General features: G+C 33.7%; 1 protein-coding gene across 2 annotated transcripts in view; it reads right to left on the bottom strand.

The window, feature by feature from the left end:
* Positions 1 to 23,055, bottom strand: part of LOC123564976 (VPS35 endosomal protein-sorting factor-like) — a 29,140-nt gene extending 6,085 nt beyond the window's left edge. The window contains exons 1-21 of one of the 2 annotated variants that reach the window (XM_053537620.1): positions 23,003 to 23,055; positions 19,537 to 19,627; positions 18,233 to 18,424; positions 13,570 to 13,717; positions 12,721 to 12,809; positions 11,907 to 12,035; positions 11,225 to 11,309; positions 10,789 to 10,866; positions 10,255 to 10,399; positions 8,915 to 9,008; positions 8,369 to 8,446; positions 6,114 to 6,283; positions 5,537 to 5,648; positions 4,954 to 5,070; positions 4,596 to 4,649; positions 4,042 to 4,185; positions 3,282 to 3,367; positions 2,630 to 2,710; positions 1,630 to 1,792; positions 1,112 to 1,189; positions 469 to 583 (exon numbers count right to left, since the gene is read on the bottom strand). In XM_053537620.1, the coding sequence (XP_053393595.1) occupies positions 469 to 583; positions 1,112 to 1,189; positions 1,630 to 1,792; positions 2,630 to 2,710; positions 3,282 to 3,367; positions 4,042 to 4,185; positions 4,596 to 4,649; positions 4,954 to 5,070; positions 5,537 to 5,648; positions 6,114 to 6,283; positions 8,369 to 8,446; positions 8,915 to 9,008; positions 10,255 to 10,399; positions 10,789 to 10,866; positions 11,225 to 11,309; positions 11,907 to 12,035; positions 12,721 to 12,809; positions 13,570 to 13,717; positions 18,233 to 18,424; positions 19,537 to 19,627; positions 23,003 to 23,019 (2,266 nt within the window). In that variant the 5' untranslated portion in view covers positions 23,020 to 23,055. Of the gene's footprint in view, positions 1 to 468; positions 584 to 1,111; positions 1,190 to 1,629; positions 1,793 to 2,629; positions 2,711 to 3,281; positions 3,368 to 4,041; positions 4,186 to 4,595; positions 4,650 to 4,953; positions 5,071 to 5,536; positions 5,649 to 6,113; positions 6,284 to 8,368; positions 8,447 to 8,914; positions 9,009 to 10,254; positions 10,400 to 10,788; positions 10,867 to 11,224; positions 11,310 to 11,906; positions 12,036 to 12,720; positions 12,810 to 13,569; positions 13,718 to 18,232; positions 18,425 to 19,536; positions 19,628 to 22,915; positions 22,969 to 23,002 lie in introns of those variants that run through there. The other variant, XM_053537619.1, reaches the window with a different exon arrangement.
* Positions 23,056 to 26,659: the final 3,604 nt, after the last annotated feature.

The raw sequence follows: 26,659 nt of genomic DNA, 5'->3' as shown, positions 1-26,659 counted from the left end.
TACTGAAAAAAAAATAAGAAAAAGGACAAATACAAATCTACATGCCTCCCATAAAATGCTCTTTCACTTTGCCCCAGCACAGCTTTGTAACTGTCAAAGAACTTGCAAATATTATCGTTTGCCTCATTCATTTACTATTTAAACCTACATATCTTTGAAGTATACTTTGTGATAAGAAAATGAAACATTTTTTTTCAGGTTTATAATTTGTCAGCCATTTTGAAGTCATTATGTATACAGTCCAACTTCGTTCATTTGAACTTAGATAATTTGAACGGCAACATCTCTGCACAAACTCATCGTAACACCCTAGCAAAATCCTTATATAATGTATAACTTTCTACGACTCAAACTCGTAAAATATTTTGCTGATCCCGTTGAGTTCGAGCAAACGAAGCTTGACTGTACCAGTCCAGAAACTTAACACAGCTGTTATAGTAAGAATGATTTACCTATCCACAAACTTACCTTGACTGTAACACTGGTTGAGCAGAGCCACCTGTCCACACAACAGGTAAAGTTGTAACTGTGAGAACACTGACTGTAGGGATGGGATTGTAATAAAGCAATAGGCAGCACAAGCCTGGAAGGAAAAAAAATCAAGTTAGTACATAGCACATACATGTATGTAACTGATGTACTTGTGAAGTTTTTTGACTCCAGGTAAAATACTTTTCGATATACCTGTGACACAAACTGTTTGGCCGTTACTACATATTTATATATCAAGGGCCATAACTCTGGTTTCAGTGTGTGAAATCCCTACCCCCACCCCCTCCCACCCTACCCTAAAAAAACCAAAAAAACTCCAGGTGCATAACATCACACACTGAATTAAAATCCTATCATGTTTCGTGACTCTAGCTAAAATACTTTTTGAAATATGTGACAAAATTTTTTAGGCCCTTTATGTGTATCGTTGACTAAGTTAAAGGCCATAACTCTATTCTTACTGAAAACTCCAGGCTCACAACTTCATATCCTATGATACTAAGTCATATACCCTTTTTTGGAGGGGGAAGGAGGGCAAAAAATAATCAAGATGTGAGCTAGCAGTAAAACATCACTAGTAACCTCCTACATTTTCATTTATAAATTACCATCAACTTACCCTTACAAAATTGCCAGTTTTCCGTGAATGGTTTCCATTTACAACTCTTCTTGTTTGAATAGATAAATTATTGACACTCTGTAAGAATATAAAAACATCATAAACCAATCATTTACCCTTGTAGGAAAATGTAATAATTGCCACTATATTGGGGATTACATTTACTTTACATGTACTGACATTAGAGCCATCCGTTGTCTGTTATATAATAGTAATTGTAGTTTACTTTATGGACTATAAATACATTTGATCTAAAGGGTACAGTTAGATGGACTATGGAAGCAAATTTACACTGTTGCAATTTTGGCAAATCTGTTTACTGCACTAGAAAAATTAAATTTCTTATTTTTTTATTTCTAATCAAACAAATTCCAAAATGTAAAACATCATGATAGATTTTAGTTTCTTAGTTTCTATTACTCACTTCTTAGAAAACTCACATGTGTCTGTGTCAGCCAGTGGAGCTAACATATGGAAAATTTCTAAAACCTCAAGTACTAAAACACTGAGATGTTTACCTGAATTAACTGCACCAGAACAATGTCAAGATTGGTAAAGGATGACCTCGCTTCCACATAGAAACTCAGTTGTTGTTCAAAGTCCCGACCAAATGATATCTTCCTCACAAAGTTGGATATCATGTTGCTAATAGATTTCTTTTCATCGTCCAGTGTGAGTGCACTGAAAATGCAATGTAGTCTAGTTTATAGGCCTCTATTGCAATAAAAAATATTATTTCATACCTATATAAATCTAACCAATTGATAGCTTTTTTTCTACAACATGTGGATACAGTAGAAACCAGTATTGTTCTGTGTGATTTTAAAATGCATGCACCGTCTTTGCTAATTACATATAACGAAATTCGAAACCTACAGTCCAAAATATATGTTTTTTTGTATTGGACAGGATAATTCTTCTTATTCTGTAATGCAGAGTCATTTGGAATTACTTCCCTTGTTAGTATTTACAAATTTTCTTTAAAAATTGTAATAACTTCCTTTTTCTGGAGCACCCAATTTCTTACAACATTTCCTATATGATGATTATGATGTCAGTTCAAACTCTGATGAACACTTGTTTTCAATATTCTTGGCACTGAGTGTAAAAGGCTTCTATTAATTGAAGGATACAGTATGCAAGAAAAAGAATCTATCACTAGTTGAAGATGAGGATGGAAATATTTAGCTCTCAGGCAACTGTTTTGCAGAAACTCGTCAGTGCCTCGTTACCGCTAAATATTTTCATCTGCACCTTCAACAAGTGAAAGATACTTAATATATTCTTTAAGATCACACTTAATATTTCATATTTTTATAAAATAAAATGTAGTTTTCAAATCAAATTTGCACTAACTGTGTCAGTTACTGAAGACACAAAGAATGTAACTAACATTAAACTAAACTGACATACTGCTGAAACAAGCCGATGACAACAGTACTATTCAATTCAGTTTTTCTTCACAAACATTACAGATCTCTGGTAAAAAATTGCATGAATACAATGATTCACACTTACTTGACCGAGTCATGCATGGTTTTACAAATAAACATCATAGCATTAATGATAACTGGGTCCTTTGTATCAGTCTCTTGGAACCTGAAAAATATACACAAATTCTGCCCAAAAAAAAAAGGATGAAATTTTGTTTCCAATTGCAATACCACAACACATCCAAGATATGTTCTGGGTTTATTCTGCTGGTATATGTTTTATCAAAGTAACAACTGGTAAGGCTAATGCAAATGACAGAAAATATATAAATACATGTATACACATGGAATTTAATGAATCTATATACTGATACTGTGAAATCATTAATATTCGTGGGGGACTAACTTTCATTGATTTCGTGGTTGAGTCAATCCACAAAATTTTATCCCAAAGAAAAGTAAAATTCCCATTCATTTTATGTTCAAAAGTTGAAGTCCACGAATTCATATCCCCACTAAATTGCCGTTTTGACCAAAACTACGAAATTTCATGCCCACGAAATTAAATGATTTTACAGTAAAGTGAATCATTCTATGAATTTATGAAATAAATGGAAAGTGTTACTGGTAATGTCAATTTTAATGCCTTAATCAGCTATAAATGAAAATGATTTAAATCTGGATTGTTTAATCAGTTTTCTTTCTATCATTTTGTAAAAAAAACGTTAAATTCTTACTTTGCAAAAGCTTCAGTAATGTTTTTGCAGACATCAACACGTACACTTTCTTTCTGGAACATGTCAATAAACGGCAGAAATTTTTCCTGGAAGACAACAAAATCATCTTGACAATATGCATCCTTAGATAAAAGTATGGTTAAGTAAAAATGTTTACTAACCTAATTTTTCTGTGAAACAGAATTTGTTAAACTGTTCACTAGTCACTATATATAGAGAGAAACTCACATTTTTCTACCTTTTTGATATTTTTTCTTCTTAACGTAAATCGTAATATTTGATAACCATGTTTCATATTTATTGTAAATACAAGTATTTTTATTTTAATAAATGCTAATGAATGTTGATGCTTTGTCCTATTACTGAGAACAGATGAATCGCAGATTGCTCAAGCTACTAATCTCACAAAAAGATCTCAATGGGCGTGCTGAATTCCAGCAAACAAAATTGGACTGTACTTTCTGAATTTATACAACTAAACTGAGTAAAAATTTTAATATTCTGAATTTTGAACCCTCTGACATGTATTAAAGTATAGATAATAGTGCTACATTAATGTGTACCAAGACGAGTATATACAGTCATACTCCGTTCACTTGAACCTAACGGGACCAGCAAAATTTGTTTTGAGTTATCGGTAGTTCGAGCCATCAAACAATATACATTTTAGAGGGAAGGATTTTGCCAGGACCTGACTTTGAGTTAGACTGCAATCACTATCTCTTTAATATTTCAGACAATCTGCTATGTAAGTACTTACCAATGAGAAGAGAAGGGAGAAGTCATGAATGTGTACCAGTATCTTAGCAAGCACAGACTGTAACTGGGGATAGAAGTCTTCAAACGCTCTGTCGGGGGTCATATGCTTGATGATGTCATTCAATATTGTGTTGATTTCTCTTTTCTGCAATCAAAATTATCATGAAGATTAATTGCCAATGTCCAGTGAGCTAACAAAAGAAATGAACAGAAACCATGATCATCAAATAGGATATGCCGGCAGTCAGTAATACAACATGTACTCCAATCAGAGCCATTCATCCTTCTTGTCCAATAGCTTGTTATCATACAATAGTAATTACACCATGCCTGTTTACTGTATGGACTATAAATGTATTTGCACTACAGATTAGTCCAGCTAAATGGACTATGGAGGCAAATTTACTGTTGCAAAACTACTGAAAAAATTGCGAATACTTTTGCTATCTAACTTCACTATCACCCTACTATCATAAAAGATTTCGGCAAATCTGATTCTTGCACTATAAAATATGAAAGAGGAATTTGAAATGTATATAGTAAAATGATAATTACCCCAAAATGTTTAACTATAAATTCCATCCATGACTCGGCACAGGCAATGTAATCCTGTAAATATTATATAGAGAAATAGTTCTTTCAACAAGCTAAATACAATATACCGGTAATATAATTGATCTGTTCATGAAAATGAGGGTTCATTTTTTGAAATAGCAAAAAATTGTGATCCAAAAGTCATCGGATAAGTATAAGAAGTTTTTAAATATTCATCCATTTTTCTTAATAAAACTGCAAATTTTACATGCTAAAAATTCTACAGTTATAAACTATCTAGACATTTGTCAATTTTTCAGTTATAATAAACATTAAACGCTTTACTTGACATAAATATAATATCAGACTGACGACTTACAGCAGGAGTTTTGAGTTTCATGATGGGTTTCCATACTTCATTCAAAACTGACAGTTTCTGCTCCTCAGGCGGGTCAGCAATAGCCAGACACGTACCCAGGGTAAGGAACAACAAATGCTGCAATATTGAATTGTAATCTATTTAAGAAATAAAAACAAGGTCTTCAAGTGCTTTTTTTAAACTGACCTAAATTTATATTTTTAAAACAATGAATCTCTTTGGCACCGATGGCTCAAACACCAGCAGTGACTCAATTCATGCAGTCTCCAGCCATTTTCCTTATATGTTCTATGTACAGACCACTGTAAATCATGTGTAACTTGTGCATTTTGCTATGTCCGTTGATGGCCCCTGGGGATCACACAAATTGCTGGAATGAGCCCCAAGAACTAGAGACATAGATACTTGAGCAAGCCATGTTTCCCTGTATCAAATATGTTTGCAAAATATATTTCAAGTTCAGCCCATCTCCTACTCAGGTCTAGTTGGTATACTTCACTGAATCTCCATGAATAAGCACTCTTTTTACATAACATGGTATAATTTCCACAAAGAAATGATCTGCTTTAAGGATATACTGTACCTTAGGAAATCCAGTTTCTTCACATTCTTTGATCATCTCTATAAACTTGGTGGCTCTAGCAGCTATATACTGTGGTTTGAAGGCTGATATCAGTGAGTTCAGCAACAGAGCACTGAAAACAGATTATATATTACCTTGCTGCTAATTTTAAGGGTTCTTTAATGAAATATAATCATTTCTGATGTGTTTTATCAGGGACATCTCTTTTACACATTTTTCAAAAAGCGGGCAGTAGAGATCTGGGTATGATGTGTCACTTTGAAGTAGCATGTTCATACCCCATTGGGATAATAACACCAATTCAAAGGAGTCAAAGTACTGGTTATTCCTTGTAAACAATCTCCATGAGTATCTCAATCAATTTCAAGTGTTAAATACAACTGAGTAAACATATAAGTACATTTTGTATTTGAAACCTGTTGTCTGACAATAAAAGCTACATCTTGTTATTGTTAGAAATTTTCATGCAGGAAGATACCTAGGACCTGTTCATGTAATTCCAAACTATCTGCATGAAATTATGGCTTTATCATGCAATAGTTTAACAGTTATATCAGTCGGAATAGAAATGTCTAACCTATTACACTGTTTCCTGGATTTCTCTAGGATATCTGTCAATGTTTTATCTGAAGCCTTATGAGCTATACACTGAAGCAACCAGTCGAGACCAGGAGAGAACAGTGTCAGGTAACGTGGCATCTCCAGTTTCTGTATGGCCAGAATGTTCTGTACACTGTCTCCTTGTACCTACAGAATTACAATTAAAATGTCATTTTAATTGAGCAGGAGGAATTAAGGCACCTCTCTTTGCACAATTCAAAGCACATGTGGTCACCTGGACTGAACCACTAACAAGAGGGTCATGATGACCCTGGATTGCTCACCTGAGTAATATGAGCTACATGTTTCAAATGTCAAACTGATGATAAAATATTTAGAAAGTCAGTAGGTCACATTCATGGTCAATGAAATTCAGTTTTACGATTTGTGTGCAAAACTGTGTACGTCATCAAAATTTCAAGACTGTATCTTAAAAAACAAGAAAGTAGGTCAGTAGGTCAAGGTCACAGTCAAGTGACATCATAGTACTTGGGGTCATCAGGTAATTATAATTAAACAGTCTTGGAAATAGGATCAGATGATTTTTTAAGTATTTTTCCTATATAACTCACATAATAACTAAGTGACCCCAGGACAGGGCCCCTTTTAACCCCAGGGGCATAATTTGAATAATTTTGGTAGCGGACTACTAGACAATGCTTCATACCAAATATCAAAAGCCTAGGTCGTATGGTTTCAGACAAGAAGATTTTTAAAGCTTTTTCCTATATAAGTCTATATAAAACTTGGGACCCCCAGGGCAGGGCCTCTTTTCACCCAAGGGGTACAATTTGAACAATTTTGGTTGAGGACCATAAGACAATGCTACAAACCAAATATCAAAGGTCGAAGTGTTGTAGTTTCAGACAAGAAGATTTTTTAAACTTTTTTTCCTATATAAATATATGTAAAACTTGGGACCCCCTGGGCAGGGCCATATTTGATCCTAGGGGGATAATTTGAATACTCTTGGTAGAGGACCACTAGATGATGCTACATACAAAATATCAAAGCCCTAGGACATGCGGTTTTGTACAAGAAGATTTTCAAAGTTTTCCCTATATAAGTCTATATAAACCACGTGACCCCTGGGGTGGGGCCATATTTGATCCTAGGGGGATCATTTGAAAAATCTTGGTAGAGGACCACTAGCTGATGCTACATACCAAATATCAAATCCCTAGGCCATGTGGTTTTATACAAGAAGAATTTCAAAGTTTTCCCTATATAAGTCTATATAAACCAAGTGACCCCCGGGGCGGGGCCATATTTGATCCTAGGGGGATAATTTGAATAATTTTGGTAGAGGACCACTAGATGATGCTACATACCAAATATCAAAGCCCTAGGCTATGTGGTTTTGGACAAGAAGCATTTCAAATTTTTCCCTATATAAGTCTATATAAACCATGTGACCCCTGGGGCGGGGCCATATTTGATCCTAGGGGGATAATTTGAACAATTTTGGTAGAGGATCACAAGATGATGCTACACACCAGATATCAAAGCCCTAGGCCCTGTGGTTTTGGACAAGAAGATTTTTAAAGTTTTTCCTTTTGGTTGCCATGGCAACCAGAGTTCTGCATGGAATTCAATTCTTTGAACAATTTTGAAAGGGGGCCACCCAAGGATCATTCCTGTGAAGTTTGGTTGAAATTGGCCTAGCGGTTTATGAGATGTTGTTTAAAGTAAAAGTTTACGGACGCCGGACGATAAGCGATCACAAAAGCTCACCTTGTCACTCCGTTACAGGTGAGCTAAAAACTCACAACCAGCATGATGGCTTCCTCACATGACTCCCAAGCAAGGCTCAAATACCCACAGATAACAGAACAAGCTTAGAACTTACTGTAATCTTAAATCTGTACTTTTTCTGTTGAAAATTACTGTCAAATCATAATACTGTTGCAACACAGGTCAGCAATTTGTAAGTTTCACTGTGGTGTTGCAACTATAAGGTTGAAAACAGGCCGGTACAAAATTTCAGTTTAGAAGATAAAAAGTGTCCCTTTTGTACTGTTGCAGAAACAGAAAAACATGTGTTCTTAATTGTAGCCTGTACCTTGGGAGAGACTTTATTCCATCATGTATTACATGCCAAACCTAATTCCCATGCATCATCGGAAGCAGTTTAATTTATATTTCACATATCTAACACTAGCTAGATGTTGTGTCAAAACCTGAATTACATAAGGTTTAATATTCCTTTATTTAATTATATGAATTAACTACCTGTGGGTATGTTGCTAGAAAACCATCAAACATTGGTAGAAGATGATCCCTGATGCTAGGAGCAACAGCTATTCCAACCTGTAACATATGGCTATCAGTATATCTTGTACTAATTAAAGTTAAAAGATTCTTAATTTTGTTAACACACACATGTATATATGCCATATACATTAGGCAGAAAGTATAAAATTGTATCTGAAAGTGAAAATATCACTTAAAAGTTTAAGCTAATGCAACAGTAAATCATTTAATTTTTTGTGCATAAAATTTCATAGTCTTGGCAGAAATAATCATTTTGTTTGGACATAGAATTCCTGGGTTTGAAATGTTAACATTACAATAAATGGAAATTTTATTTGTTTGTTAGGATTAAATTTCATGACCTTATGCAACCAAAAAATCCACGCAAATTAGTTATCCACGAATAGTGATCATTTCACTGTATTTAGCACAGGATGCCACGAGGGTATGACCAGTGTCACATAATTTTATAGTAGATACAATATTAAAGCAGATGAATCTGACTGACTGTTAGGTAAGACTTACCCTACTAAGGAAACATTTTGCATATAGTGATACCAGTGGGTCACCCATTCCACTTATCATCTGAGACAGACGTCTTAATGCATCAGCATACTCCCTGTAATACAAAATTTACATTTATTTCTATCATTACACATGGTAATATTTGCAATCAATGTTTTGGCAAATATAAACAACACTTCATGCAAATTCGAAGAACTCATATCAGGAGTATCATCTCCAAGGGTAATTCAACCATAAAATGCAAGTTCTTGACAACTCAACTATGTCTGTTTTCTATCAAATCACAATATAAAACTAGATGCCCACGGGCAACAGGTCAAGCCCACCAGCTGTCAAAAGGACTAACATATATGATACTATTAAAAGAACTGACTGCAGCTAACATTTCTGCCAAGTTATTTAAGAACATCTCCATCCATGGCTAAGTTACAACCCAGACTAGAGAAACTGCATCAACTTTTGACCTTTTGGCCTTTGAACCCTAAGTGTGACCTTGACCTTTAAGCTACCAATCTGGGTTTTGCACAAGACACATCACCTTATTGAGGCAAACATTTGTGCCGAAGTGTTTAAGAATCTCTCAATGCATGGCTGAGTTACAGCCTAGACAAGCAAAACAGCACCGAATTTTGACCTTTGACCTCAAAGTAATACCTTGACCTGTAAGCTTCCGATCTGGTTCTCGCACGCCACACACCATGTCATTGAGGCAAACATGTGTGCCAAGTTATTTAAGAATCCCTTGATCCATGGATAAGTTACAGCCCGGACAAACTCGGATGCACGCACATATATATACACAGAACCTCCATTGTGACAACTATGTCGAGCTCACCGCCAGCGGGCTCGACAAAAAAGTAATGTGAAAATTGCCCAATCTACATAAGATCTAGTCTTAATGTAACCTTTAGTGTGGAAATGAACAATCAAAGATATACAAACAACAGATACAGTAATATAAACGAAGTATTTCATAAGTTTTCGCTTATACCTTCCTTGCATGTTTTATTCAATAATTAAAATTGCATTTAAAACTGTTTGCAACTATTGCTCTCAGAAAACATACTAAATCCACAAACAATTTAACACATTGTAAAATGTTACAAAACTCCCAATGACATCAGCTTCCATGCAGAAATTTTAACTGATAGTTTAGACCAAATTTACAGAAAATAACTAATAACTTGTCAATACAGATTTAAAGAAATAAATTGAATTGTTTCACAAATAGAAAATAACTTGATTAGACAGAACTTTAAAGCTAAACAAATTAACTACCATCAAGCAATAAAATGAAGTTTTTCATATACATGTAACACATAAATTACAAATTTACTTACCCTGTATTGAGAAAGCTGTAGCATTTCATGATGGCTGCCTCTACATAAAACCTTGGAATAAGCTCTCGGATAGAAGCAATCTTAAAAAACCAGTTACGACAGGTTTCCTTTGCTGAATCTGGTACCTGATCTGGGGTGAAATTCTCTGGAAAAATGTTTTATGATATATATATTATATGAATATATATTTTTGTAACATTATTTCATTTATGATTCAGCAGTCTTTTATGATACATGTATACACTAACTTGTTATCCACATATAACTGATAACTTCCCACATTAATCAGACATGGAGGACAAAAGACTTCAGATAAACTGCCAAAGAGTCATGGAAGGTATTTGCCTTTCTAGGAAATGAACTTTTGGCCTTTAGGTTGATAATGATGACTAATATGAGGCTTTTTATATTAGCTAAGCAGACATGTGGAAATTTTGGTTTGCAACTCTGATATGCAATCACAAATAGAGTCTTTCTCCTAATCTTAACTGATGTAGAAAAATTACTTCCTATCATTAATCAATTTTTATTTACCTGGTAACTTAATTGCTACACCGCTCCCTGGAGGGAAATACTGGGCTTTATCTCTCAGTCTGTTATACACAAGTTTTCCTGTAATATACATCATTAAAACATAACTGAGAGTGGCTGCTTAAAAAGTTCGCTTTAACGGAAGTCTCTCTACAAAAAACATAGTGCCCCTTAGATAAAAAAAGTAAGATCATTTTAAAATCATAAAGTCGCATTTAACACAGTTAAGTGTACAGGTAAAGACAATTTCAAATTTTCGATAAAGTAAAATGCAGCAAAATATTTTAATTTTTTTTTTAAAAATGTTCACACTTATCCAAATTTCATGTAAACCCTTTTCATATAAATGAAATATATTCAGGCCCTGTTATCACAAAAACGAAGAAATACAACCAAACATATTGTTAAAACATTTCTGAATTTTCAAGGTTTTACATACCAAATGTATCGAGAATGTCTGTTATAAGGACAAACTTGCTCGGATAGAACTGTATCACATTCACATCAGCCAATAACTTGGAGCACTGCAGATAAATTATGAGTAAAGTCAATGGAAATCTAAATGACACTAGAAGAAAACTATCATAATAGTATGTTAAATTAAACAGTTTCACATGTTTTCCATTTGCATCTACGTACTGATTATAGGAGCTTGCCTCAAGATTTACATCAAAATATCTCAATTTTCAAAACCAATGAAACCTTTCATAAAACATTAAAACAAATAATTATATGAACATAATTACTGTTAATATTTTACTATACATTAAAAATCAGTTAAATCTTGCCAATTTTCATCAAGATTTATCCCCTGATTACATATTTTCTATACATTATGCATTTTTGTGTGTTCTTTCAGTAACTAAAGTCTAAGTAAACTCCCACAGCCTTCACTTTTCATTTACTACTGCTTACACAAAACTGTCTCAATTACAAAACAACTGATATAACTGTATAGTCCTTTTAAAATGCATATAAATGTATCATGTAATTGCTTGTCAAGAAACAAAACCACTAAAAAGTGAGAAACATTTTAACTTTCAACTATAAATTTAAGGAAGCTTATGAAGAATAGGTCTTCATTCTGTATAGATTTGAGATATTGATATTATAACATTTACTTGTATAGCTATTTTTAGCGCCTTCACCCTCTGATCCTGTTCCCAAGCAGCTATGAGAGCCTGATTTAGATCTTCAATACGAGAAACATACTCCTGCTGACTCAGATTTAACATCTCTTGAACAGAACCCTGTAAAAACAAATACACTAACAGTATGTCTTCACCTAAAGCCAAAAAAAAATAATTAAATAAATTTAAATGATAAAAATATCAAGTAGAAATGTATAATTTAAAATAAAAGAATAATTATATCTTAGTTTAACATAAGCCCTAAACATTAAAAGCAACACTTCCTTGTAAAAGAAACTGTAAAATTTCAAAAGAAGATTTTTTAAAATAATTTTTTTTCTGGGTTTGGCCAGAATTTTACACAGGGAAACATACATTTTTCGTCATAAAATTGACATTATGAAAACGTCACAAAATTGACATTATGAAAGATATCTTTAAAATTTGAGAAATTCCTACTACAGTTCCACTTTTGGAGAGTTTTTGTTTTTTATTTTTTTGTTGGGTTTAACATCGCACCAATACAAGGATAGGCCATATGACGACTTTCCAGCTTTTGATGGTGCAGAAAGACCCCAGGTGCCCCATGATAAAATAATGCATGAAGAACCACTACCCTTCTTTAAGCCAACTTGATGGGTTCCTCACATGAAGAATTCAATGCCCTAGTGAGGCTTGAACCCATAAACCCTTGATTCTAAGTCAGCAGCCTTAACCACTTGGCCACAGAGGCTTTTTTTGCCAAACTGAACAGAAATCATGAAGAACCATGTATGGATCTGATTGATCAAACAGCAAGTCTTACCTCTTCAAAGTCATCCAGTTGTTCCAACCTATTCTTGACCTTGTCTGACATTGTACCAGTGGTAGCATGACTCTGTGACTTTATCACAACTGTAACGGAAAACATTGTAACATGTAGTCTTAACCTATAATGTCTGAACTGGTAAAACCTTACTGGCATATTCTATATTCAACATTATGCATTAACAGGCCAATGTAGAATACATCAGTAAATGAAACTAAACAGATATAAATAACTGTATATACTTTCTCCTATCCAAGGTAGTGTAAAATTTACACTGTAAATGTATTCTCTTCTATTTACTGGTTCCACACAGTCGAGAGACAAGTGGTGAACCACTGTAAATCTTTCACGCAAGAACCTCATAGATGAAGGTAATGTTAGTGAAGCAGTAATGTTTTGTTTTTGCTTTTGTTGGGTTTAATGTTGCACAATGATGACTTTCCATGTTTGATGGTGGAGGAAGACCTCAGGTGCCCTCCGTGCATTGTTTCATCACAGCGGACACCTGGGTTGAACCACCGGCCTTCCATAAGCCAGCTGGATGCCTTCCTAACATGAAGAATTCAATGCCCAAAGTGAGGCTCAAACCCACACTGATGAGGGTCGAGGGATTTGAAGTCATCGACCTTAATCACTCGGCCACAGAGGCCCCCAGAAGTATTGTGACCACAACTATAAAGATCCCACTTGTGATCTAAAGCACAGTTTGAACAGCAAAAACTAACTGACATAATTTTCTACAGACTTGTTATAATATATATCTACATTTAGCTGTATTGGTTAATGGGTCTTGAAGAAGTTATGCTGTCTTAAACCACATCCATGTAAAATTACAAAATATAATACCATGTTCTTTGTCAGCCGAAGAGAGAAAACTTGTAGTAATTGACAGTTTCTCTGATGTTGTATATTTGGAGAGAATATCTGCTCTTTTTGCAGACCATGGCTCAAACGAGTCATCCAGGGAGTCTGCTCGTCCTTTTGTTCCACTTTCCTGGAAAATAAAAATGCCAAGTTTCATTATTAGAATTATTCATCAGGTATAATACCTGATGAATAATTCTAATAATGAAACTTGACATTAAAATGCTATATACCACAGTGTTCATAAATACCGTATTTATGAACACTGTGGTATATAGCATTTTAATGCATGAAGCTTCTTGTGAGTATAATTTTACAATTATGACACAGTATGCAACACATAATTGATTCAAGACTCAATGATTTCTTCAAACAAAATATATTTGTTTCCACATGGCATAACTATAACCGTTACCATAAGTCTGAAGATAAAGACTGACATTTATGAGTGTATAGGTATAACACTGACATACCTTCCATGCTTGAGCAATGTGCTGTTATGGCATTGAGAACAAATGGAAAATGAAGCACAATATAGACATCCTTTTGAATGAGATAAAAGATGCAGGTATTTAAGGTGGTTCGCGGGGTTCCTACGAAAATTTCGAAGTATGAGATATAAGACTGATATTAAGTCTGTATGTACTAACATATCCTGTCTTTCATTTGGAGAAAAAAGAAAACCGTTCTGAGTCCACATTTCCTTTGAAGAGCGCCACCAAGTGGCACATGTATTTTTCAAGGGAAAACGCCGTTTTTCTGTAATAATCGCATTAAAATTAATGTTATTACACTTTTTCAAACTCAAAAATATAGTTAAATTCAATGTTATTGTTTACATGTCGCATTTTGTAAATTATTTCATTTAGAAAATGCTTAAATAAAGAGATATCCGTAGTAGGGGTGGGGAAAAATGGCGAAAATATTCAATGTGTTTCTTGGCCGTTTAGCCGAAATAAAATAAAACGGAACGGTCAAAATTCTTGATTTTCAAATATATTCTTCTTTAATCATTTCTGAACAAGAAAATAAAATAAAAATAGGGGGTCTTCACGGCAGATTTTTTGTAAATTTACTTTTTATTTGTTTTGGTAATGTAAATATTGTGACGTTGAAACGTCATTTATGGTGTTAACGTCACACAAACGTTTTGTTCATTATGTCCTTTAAAGATACGTTTTTGTATATACAGGATGATGAAAGTACACCAAAATGAAATATTTTTACTAAATAGATTCACATTATTTACAGTTTTAAGTAATTTACAATCTAAGTACATCATCTAGAAATATACTTCTATGTAAGTTCAACAATTTCCTTAAAGACGCTAATTATTTTGTTTATATTATTATGTAAAATGTCATGTTTATATTATTATGTAAAATGCCTTGTCGTTTCTGTCAGGGTATTAAAATTTCAGCCTGTCTCAAATTCTATTAGACTAGCTGTCTGCAAGAACAGAGTCTATATTCACATGGATTTCTGAATCATTCAGATATATGGCGTCGTAATTAGCATTGCGTGCAACCAATACGCATCTGCTAAATTGTTTTATCCATTTTTGAAACAGTTTTAGAGCTAACTTAATGCATGAAGACTTCACTGTAATCAATCCATGGTACATTTTTAAGCCGTGGATCTCCAACGCAATGATCACAGTAATTCATTAAGGAATATATCCAGTCGGTGGTTACTTGTAGACTTCACTATAATCATTTTAATTATGATACATTTGTGATCCATGATATGCAAAACTGTGAAAATAAAATTAACAGAAAAATCTGACAAGGCGCTTCAAAACGCATAAATGTAAAATCCCATTTGATGCTTGCATACCGTAACTTCTGTTCACTTTGCGCTCAATGTCACGGACATTCTTTATGCAATGTTGCTCATTGCAGTCTGTCATAGCTGGAGCGGTCTTCTGCGTCTTCTGCGCATGTCCTGAACAGATTATCAGTCGGAGCGCACGGCAAAAATACGCAAATTATTGTACGACAGCATGCATTTAGTGTATAATATGTATAATATACTGACAAAAGGTTAGGGTTAGTATTACAATGGTCACAAAATATATACATTAAAGATAATTTTCATTCAAATTGCTTGAATCCGGTATATACCGGGGTCTGTAATTTATACAGGCGTTTTAGGTCTGCAGTGAGTTGCAGTCCTGAAATATCCGAATTTATTCGCATCTGCGTCAAAATGCACTTTTACACTAAATACCAGTCAAATATTTTGTTTTCAGCATTCTGGCGAAAACATTTCAAAGTGCATGTAAATGGTGGTTTTATTTATTTCTTAGTTTTATCCGTCTTTTAAAATTTTTGAAACACCAAAAAAAATGCACGAGATGAAATCATAGTGGTTACTTTTTTGATATTACATTCAGCACTGGAATACCATACTTCGATTTTGGAATAAAACCTTCATCAAATAAGAATGATCCCAATTTGCCGCCAAAATTCTATAATCGAAACTTTTGTATGTACAACAGTGAACCATGTCGAAAGTGCGCTTCCTTGAAAATATCTGAAAGAAACAGCGGGTCTGAACAATGAACGCATGCCTCTAAACCTTTCGCAAGAGCAGCCTCAGTTAAACCACCCTTCTTCCATCATTCCATCCTAAAATATCGTCTGCGTCGACTGTATCTGTTTTATATTATTTTCTGAATGTTTTGAAGCGAAATGAGTTAGAGTTTTATTTTTGTTCTGTCATTTCGAAGCAAGTTTTCCCTCAATACGGTTTGCATTGTGCATTCACGTTGACGTTATAAATTTAATGCACTAAGCGGCACCAAAATGAGCTTTATTCAAGTAACGGTTTCAAGTTCACAGACTGAAGTACATTTTTACCGTAAGAGGCATTATCTCATTTATCCATCATCTGCTTAAGATTCCATGATTTTATTTATTGAAAATATTAAATATAGGTTTAAAAAGCAATAAATATAATACACAATTAGAATTATAATGAAAATCAAAACCTCTAAATAAAGTTACATATCATAACAAAAAAGAAACATATTGATGATTTAGCCACCCTTCAAAATGTTCCTTTTCGTTAAAAATGCATTTCATTTTTATCTGGAAAACAGTTTCACCACATTACGTATCTTGTATCTTCGTTGTTAGCTAGTCACTTGAAATATTGAAAAACAATAAGGAATGTCGTTCAGTTTCGCACTTAAACATTTCATACAAAAGGTTAAATGAGCCGCGCCATGAGAAAACCAACATAATGGTTTTACATCCGCGCAGTCTGGTCAGGATCCATGCTGTTCGCTAACAGTTTCTCTAATTGCAATAGGCTTTGAAAGCGAACAACATGGAGTCTTGACAAGACTGCGCGGATGCGCAGGCTTGTCTGGATCCATGCTGGTCACAAAGCCACTATGTTGGTTTTCACATGGCGCGGCTCAATGTAAATTTGCAAATCACTCTTTGTTTTCTATGTTCTTCGGAATAATTAAAGAAACCTATGTTTGAAAATAAAGAATTTTGACAGCTCCGTTTTAATTCATAGCGGATAAACTGATAAGATTTTTTCTACACCCCCACCCCCGTCCACCAACACTTTACTATCCCTTAAATACGGAGCCAGATAAGCGAGTTATGCAAGATTAAACATTTTCATAAAAAATTCAACCACTTATACCATATTCACTAGTTATAGTTCATGTTTTAGCGCGACATATTCACATTTTGTGCCAAACTTGGTGAACATGAACATGTTGAAAAATTTCACCGAAACTGTGGGCAAGTAGCTTTAACTGACTCTGATGTATATTACTAGATAATAGATAGATATTGACTGCAAAATACGCAACAATGTACATCATGTGAATATATTCAAATAAAAAAGATTCTAAAGATTTTTGTGAACTCTGAAGGTCCTGTTTATATCAATGAAAGACATATTAATGAAATCAGCGTTTGCGCGACGTTAACGCTATCATTGTGTATCAACGTCACAAAATTTACATTACCAAAACAAATAAAAAGTAAATTTACAAAAAATCTGCCGTGAAGACCCCCTATTTTTATTTTATTTTCTTGTTCAGAAATGATTAAAGAAGAATATATTTAAAAATCAAGAACTTTGACCGTTCCGTTTTATTTTATTTCGGCTAAACGGCCATAAAATACATAGAATATTTTCGCCATTTTTCCGCACCCCTACTACGGACATCTCTTTATCTAAGCATTTTCCAAATGAAATAATTTACAAAACTCAAAATGTAAACAATAACATTGAACTTAGCTATATTCCTGAGTTTGAAAAAGTGTAATAACATTAATTTTAATGAGATTATTACAATAAAACGGCGATTTTCCTTGAAAAATACATATGCCGCCAGGTGGCGCTCTTCAAAGGAAATGTGGACTCAGAACAATTTTCTTTTTTCTCCAAATGAAAGACAGGAGATGTTAGTACATACGGACCTAATATCAGTCTTATATCCCATACTTCGAAATTTTCGTAGGAACCCCGCGAACCACCTTAATTTATACTAATTTATCTTAGTACAATTGTGATAAAAACTTGAAGCTTATTTGAATCACTCTTAAGCCTGCTTCCTGGAAAAAAAAAACAGTATTGGTGTCATATGTGAAGGCATAAAGTCCTGTTTCATTACCCCGAAGCTCAATCCTCTACTCTTACTGGTCCTGTTGGCCTCTGCTGCCATGGCTGACAAAGGATCCAAACCATCTAATGTTGCACCGAGTGGGCCCATTTCACTTAGAGGATCCGACACAATACTGGAACCCTTGCTTGGTGTCTTCTTTGAAGCTGATCCTTTCTTATCAGCATGCTTGATTTCAGATACCTTAAAGATGAAGATGAGTGTCATGTATTTCAAGCTATCAGAAACCTTTAAGTAAGAGAGAATACCTATTGCTTAAAAAATTACAACAATCAAAAGATATTTGATCATCCGATCACACCCTTACATTTGAGACTTCTTTTCTCAAGCATTTGATTTCCTATGTAAATTTATGGAAAACTTTTTAAGAACTAATCTCAGCAATAAGTCAGCATAATATTACAGACATAATTCAAATTTTACATGTAAAATAAAATGTTTAAAATTGCGTATTATATACAGTTTCTTATTACACTAAATTTATAAGGACAATACTAGGTGGGCTTGATTCATACAACACTGGGATATCCCGATCACATAATTGGTACACTAAAATGCACAGTGATGTTTTGATCAAGCTTTTCAGCATGTTCCACATGTGTACCAAATTGATGCGCAAGCAACTAGCCCAACTACAACAAGTACAAATCTGGTAAAACCGGTGTACTGGCAAAATTGGGTTACACAATAGAGCCCACCTACTATTTGATCTTCTCAGTAAATTCGCTTGTAAGTTTCTTAAAATTTTATAAATGCTGTGAATCTGTTATTTCTAGACAACTAGCCAATGATAAGAAAATTAGAAATTTTTACTTTACTGTAGTTTGGGTTACTTGAACAAATGCTTTATTTAGTGTAATCATGTTTAGCAGAATTCATGTTTAGCAGCCTCATTTGCAGTTAAGTATTTGTTTTTCTTTTTTGTTATGTTTAACATCGCACTGACTTAATCATAGATAATATGGTGACTTTCCAGTTTTGATGGCAGAGGAAGACTTCAGTAGCCCCTCCTTGCATAATTTCATCACAGTCAGCACCTAGGTAAAACCACTGACCTTCTGAAGTCAAATGAATGGCTTCCTCACATGAAGAATTCAACGCCCCATGTGAGGCTTGAACCCACACCGTTGAGGGGCATCATTTGCAGTTAAAACTTAATGAAATGTTGGTGTCTGTGCTTTAGGACATGATGATTAATATTCAGGATTACTTTAATACACCAGTAGCATGATTTGCAAATATTAATGAAAATAAAACCATTGTAAAAACATAACCCAATCTACAATAAATCTTACTGTTATAGCTTTCAATGGATGAGATGAAGCTGGCACTGAAGGCAGTCGTTCTGCATCTCGTTCTCGCTCATAGTTTCTCTTTCTTGGATACCTGTAACATATATTATCATGATATTGATATGAAATTGAAATATATTATTATTAAATAGGGATGGGCATTATCAGATATTTTATATTGCCAGTACAGTATGACCACGGCAATACCTCATCAGGACACATATCATATTACTGACTGAAATTTTATGTTTCAAACAAAATCAAGAGTAGGGCTGACTGATCCATTGAACAAGCGTTCATAAGAGATATGACTATATTGGCTAACATATACTGTAAAATAATTTAATTTCTTGGACATGAAATTTCATGGTTTTGGTCAAAACGGCAATTTTGTGGGGATATGAATTCGTGGATTTCAACTTTTGAACATAAAATGAATGGGAATTTTACTTGTTTGTTGGGATTAAATTTCATGGAATGACTCAACCGCAAAATCAACGAAAATTAGTCCCCCAAGAATATTAATGATTTCACAGTAGTCTGGTATTATTTGAGCAATTGAGTAACTCATCTGCTGAAAATGACACACTGCTTTGCTCTAACATATATATAGATACATTAAAAATAACTAGCAATGGCATTTTATCATATTGCCGCTTTTTTTCTCAGCAAATGAACATATAGTTTTCTTTCGACTGCCATATTACAAAAAATGCAATGTGTATGACATAACACAGGAATCTGAAATTCTATCAGTAACACTCCAGGAGTCTATCTTTATCAAGAGCTCTGCAAAGTATTTCATGAAATGGGTGTTATTTGGGTTTCTTAATAATAATGTTAAGGAACACTTAAGGTCAACATTTCACTTGACTGAGCAGGTAATGGATACAAGGGTACTGTCAAAGGCATCCGAATACCAGTAGGGCACCACAATCTTGGACTCATGCATATTCATTACAAATAGCCTCTATGCCAATGTGTTTTCGTACGTCTTTACGTAAATCTATTGTGAAATGCATGACAGCAGGCTGACAAGGAACAACAATTCGTATAGAGTACTAACCCATGCATTAAATATTTGATACTGTAGAATAGAGATTAATATAATGAATATGCATGATCTAAAAATAGACTCCTGCCAAATAATCATGTTATCGTAACATCAGTTGTTTACTTATTTTTTTTTATTGTATTTCTAATTAAAACTTTCTTTAATTATGACCTGGGATAAGGATTTATTGCTCTCTCTTTTCTTACCATGCTTACTATGATTCATAACAAGAGCTGTCCGTAAGACAGTGTGCTCGACTTTTCTCAGTGCTTGACTCTGAATTAAAGCTTTGCCAGTACAAAATTTCTAACTTAAAAAGGGACATAACTCTGTCAAAATTCATATCAGAGTTATGGGAATTGTGTCTCCTGGTGCAAACTTTGATAGTCAATAACTATTTTGAGTTTCAAGTCAAAAGCTTTAATAGTAACAGACATATTTGACTTTATCAAAAAATTTAACAAAAATTTCTAAGTTAAAAAGGGGCATAATTCTGTCAAAATTCAGAGTTATGGGAATTGTTTCTCCTGGTGTAGACTTTGATGGTAAATAAGTATTTTAAGTTTCAAGTCAAAAGCTTTAATAGTAACAGAAATATTGGACTTTATCAAAAATTTTAACAAAATATTCTAAGTTAAAAAGGGGCATAATTCTGTCAAAATTGAAAACAGAGTTATGGGGATTGTTTCTCCTGGTGTAGACTTTGATAGTAAATAACTATTTTAAGTTTCAAGTCAATAGCTTTGATAGTAACAGAGATATTTGACTTTATCAAAAACATTAACCGATGGCGACGCCGACACCGGGGCGAGTACAATAACTCTACTTTTTCTTCGAAAAGTCGAGCTAAAAAGTAAAGTCTTACATTATACATTTTATTACAAAAGGCATAGTATTTATTTTTTATTTTATTTCATTTCAGTTTATTGTCTTATATTTTCAGTATATTTCTCTTTTTCCTATTTTAACCAACCTAATAATTTAAAGTTAACCTTTTCCAATATATACCATTTGCTGCTATTTTCGCGTTACATTCTGGTCTCGCGGTATTTGATTTTTGCGAGAACAACAATGTGTAGCACCCTCTACAGTAAACAAATTTGACCTACTTTGGAAGCTGATTATGTTTCACACCCTATTTTTGTAAACGTAGGTCAATTATTTTCAAATGCCCTCATCGATTATTTGACTCAGTTAAGTTGGTAATGAATTGTGTCTTGTCCAACTATTTGACGGAATTACCCTTCCAATGTGTTAATTTTACATTGCAGTAATTGTTAATGTCTTACTCATGAAATTCATTTTGAAAATTTAGGGGTCCTATACATTTTACACTTTCACAGGAAGTGCTGTATCAAGTCTGATGCCTTACCGCGAAATTAGAATTAACTCCCTTGGCGAAAGTGAAGGTCACATGCACTGGAAACATGATGGGTTTAAAAGTAAACAAGGACTAGAAAAAATATTTTCTGCTTGAAATAATAGTGGAAAAGAAAAGGTTTACGAAGTTAATAGGAAATAATAGCAACATAATATTGCTATTTCTTTCCTTTATTCATTTACTCCCTTAGTACCGTGAAAATAGGTGCAAACAGGCTACCTCTGTTAAAACTCACGATTTTAAATACCAATTTTCAAAGTCAAAGAAAAAAAAAGCCTCATATATTTAGAGGGACAAACTTCCCAAAAGGGGGATGAGTTGACCAAATTTTATCATAAGGAGGACAAAATGACCAATTTTGGGGGGAAGAAATGACCAAATCGGTAGGGCTGTCATCGATAGAAGCGATATCGATGTATCAACGATATTTTTTTGTCGATCGATTATCGATTCCCATTTTCAAAAATCAATATTTTACAGAGAGAAAAAAACTACCCAAATAAACACTCAGACCTTAAAAAACAACTAAAGTTCACAAAGTTGTAAATTTGGATAAATGCAGAAAAGGAGTGAAGGCAAAATAAAAATGAAAGATGTTATTAATTTTTATGTATTTCTTTTATTTCATAAATACAAATACAATGAGCACAATCAAACAGAAATATGGAAAGTAGGCAATAAAACTTAAAATAGCATTTACAGGAAGGTATATAGTATGCATATGAACAAATAGGTCATTAATCTAACTTAATAATCAATATATCGATGTATCGTCGATATTTGTCTTCTGATATATCGGTATCGTCGATACGCCTAAGACCCAATCAATGACAGCCCTACAAATCGGGTACGAGTTGACAGGGGGACGAGTTGACTTGATACCCCTCTAAACACTATGTGAATGTAAAGACGACGACATGACAGCCCTAGATATAGAGTTGACTGACCTGATTTTTACATAAATAAGAGTAAAACAATAAGTCATTAAAATTACGTGAGTTTAAAAAGCAAGAGGGAAAAATAATGGGAGGTACCATTCATAATCCGCCATTTTGGACAAGTCACATGATCAAATAATATGTGCTTGGTTCTCATCATCTTTTTTTTTTTATATCCAGAAGTTAATCGAACGAAACATGACATTCGCAGATAATGAAAGAGCCTTGCGGAACATAATTTTTTTTGTAATTAAAATCTGAGATCAATTATTCAATGGTGCTGAAATAAGTGTTTAAAGCAAAGAAAACGGACGTTATAACTGAAAACTAATATGTCACTTCCAAGCAAGATACTGAAAAGGAGATAGATTAGTACTATGCATAAAAGGCAATATTTTCATACACCATCTTTATTTAAAGAAAATCTTACAAGGAACCGTAGATTATAATGTAAAAGTTCACAAGCCCCTTGAGAATAAGAAACAATAAACACCGTAAAACATCATATCGCTTCATAATCTGGCTCATGAATAATTAAGTGTAGACAGAAATCTGCCTGTACTGATAAATTTCTACTTTACCTCGTTAAACTATTAATATAAGCCCTGCCGGTAAATCGATATTATATGAAACATATTTACTGAAATTCGAAACAAAAAGAATATATAAGTGTACATATCTAAATACAAAGTACAAAGATTTCAAATTTCAAAATTATCTAAAATGGGATAAACATGCACATAAACTAAATATGTAACAAAGCAAATCAGTCTCTTGGTTCTATGTGTAGAAATTTTAAGAAGGGAAAGAACGTGCTTATAAAAACAATATTTAGTAAAACCAAAGTTATAATATTCATCTACTGTTTGGGAACACTAAAAATCATGTAAATCAAATAAAAAAAGTTAAGAGGTGAGCTGCTAGATTTGTCACAGTCACTAAACGCTATTATAATCATGTTCAGCTTCTGATATGTCAACTAAATTTAATTGGCCACCGTTAGAGATAGGAGAATTAGAACCCGCTTAGAAATATTTTTAAGATAGTTCGTCATGTATTAGTTATATAGCCGGAAAACAATTAACTATTGTCCGCTGATCAAAGAACGAGGCATAGACATGGTAACATATACAGCTTCAGGCCAGATGACAGATATCAACACATCAGTGAGTCCTCCGCCTAATACGCCAGACAAAATAAAACATTAATAAAATGCAATCTAACAAAATAATACCATACTCTCATTGATAGAAAGGTAATGTTGATCTAGAAATATAGAACAAAAAAGTAAAAAAATACAAAAAGCAAAGTCATATTTAAATAACACTGCCACCTATTCACCACTCAGAAACAGGTGAATAGGTTTATGTATAAACGTCCTTTTTGTTTTGTTTTGTTCAGTTTTATTTGATTACGCTGCGCTGCGTAGATTTTTTTTTCCGACAAAAACTAATCAATCGTAGACCCAGCGAAATTTGAATTTTGAGACTTGATATCAAATACAGGTCGACGCTTGGATATGTTCCAGATTGTAATTAATGTATTATATATAAAAGGGGGCCTGAATTCAAGGCCCAGGTGTTATTTTAGAACATGTCTGGGTATTGGTGGAGGTGTTGTAATTTTGTTTTTTGTAATGTTTTATCTGTTATTTTTCTGTTAATTTTGTCTAAATTTCCAAAAGTTAAATAAATGAAATAATACAAAATTTATGATGTTGTGTTTTTATAGTAATTTTATTACAAATTTTGAAAATCATCTATAAAGAGACCCGCGGTTTCCCTCCTGGCTTGCACACAAAACATTCAAGGTGAAAAACTGCTACTGACCATGAACTATATACTTTACTTTTTATCATAATAACATTAAAAACATTCAATCATTTAAAATAGAAAATGTGAAAACTCCACAGGTCGCTCAACACAACAAAAACGAAAATGTTGCAGGCTCGGTTTGATTGAGCATGTTCATGTAAAACTTATAAAAACGTAGTATTAAAACCACCTTATTTACGACCGATATTTGTCCCGTACACAGCTTGTATTGAATATACGGTATCGATAAATATGCTACACTATGTACTTTAACCCTTCTAAGTATGTCTGATAATACCGTTTTACTCTATGTTTCTAAATTGCTGTCATTTTTACATTATTAAATATTTTTCTATTCTGTTTTTTGTATTTACTGACCGAAAGTCTGAATTTAATGACCGCAGCGGTTTACATTTATTTACTTTATTAGTTATTTAATAGTTATTTACGATCGCGCTGTATGAAATTTTACAAGTATTTTTATTTAAAATCGGCCGTTTTTATCTAATTTTGCTTAACATTATGTTAATATTTTAATATAATTGCTATATTAATCAAGCAAATATATCTATTCTTTAGCTATGTTGAAAGTTTGAAGCGATCATATTTAATAATAAAAGCTCTACGCGCGTTTGTATAAATGTCCCCACCGACTGAGCACATATATACATAAAACATAGCCTGGTTCCCGGCGTGTTCTGATATTACATTTAAGTGGCACGTAATCCAGACAACAGAACGGTCATTGACAGTACCACTATTACATAAAACAATGAGCGCAGTAAAAAATAATAAAATCTGTAAAACACGAAAGTAACAAACAATCCTACACACGCGAAGAAAAAATGTAGCAGGACATCGCCTTGGAACAGTCATTGGCAATACTACTACAGGAGAGTTCAAATTCGTTTACTGGCGATAAACTTCACTGTTCAACCTCATTTGTGTTAATAATTACAAGACAGTGTAAATAAAATTACTCTTCTTTTCATACACAAATAAAAATATAAATAGAAAGTAATATCATTTCCACGAAAAATACTCAAATGAAGTATCAAATATTTTTGTCCGTTATTTTCTTGGAGAGTTCTTTCTGAAAACAATGTGACTGGAATTACAAATTACGATTAATGGAAGGTCATACACGCCCATATACAGCATAACATTTTATGTGTATGTATGTATACTGCTTGACGCCCCTTTCGGGTATAACTAGCAGGTGCGCGTCTGTGCCAGAATAAAGTTAAAAGAATGACAGTAAGATGTCAAAAGGAAGATAGTGCAAGATAAAACTGTATTAACAAGAGTAAAATCAGGATAAAACAGGGTGTAGTCACTTAATAGTAGTGGGATGCGTTAACAGCATGTCTGAAATGTTCAGGATCAGGCTGATTAACGATCAGAGGTGGCAGCTGATTCCATAGGGTAACGGTGTATGGAAAGAAAGAGAACTTAAAAACATTAATGTTTGTATGGATCTGCCTAAGGGAGTGTTCGTGCATATGACGTGTTCGTCTCAATGGCTGTACTAGATACGGAGGGACTGGAATAGCTACGTAGCCATGAACGATTTTGTAAAACATGAAAAGTCTAGCAATTGTCCGTCTGTCCTCGAGTGTCTGCCAACTGAGATCATTTAACATGTTTGTTACACTATCATAATATGAATATTGACCCTTTACCCACCTGGCAGCTCTTCTTTGCACCATTTCTATTTTATGTATGTTTCTTTGTGTGTGTGGTGACCATACCGTAGAGGCATACTCTAGTTGTGGCCTAACTAGAGTCTTGTAGGAGGTTTCTTTAATATTTTGGTTTTTGACCGGGAGGTTTCTGCGTAGAAAACCCAGTGATTTGTTTGCATTGTTTGTGATTCTATCTACATGTGTGTTCCAGGAGAGATCATTTGCTATATCTACCCCTAGATACTTTGCACTGG

This window comes from Mercenaria mercenaria, chromosome 2 (genome assembly GCF_021730395.1).
Source record: "Mercenaria mercenaria strain notata chromosome 2, MADL_Memer_1, whole genome shotgun sequence".
Taxonomy (NCBI): Eukaryota; Metazoa; Mollusca; class Bivalvia; order Venerida; family Veneridae; genus Mercenaria; species Mercenaria mercenaria.
The sequence above is the reverse complement of the archived record's forward strand: the minus strand, read 5'-3'. Positions and strand labels throughout refer to the sequence as shown.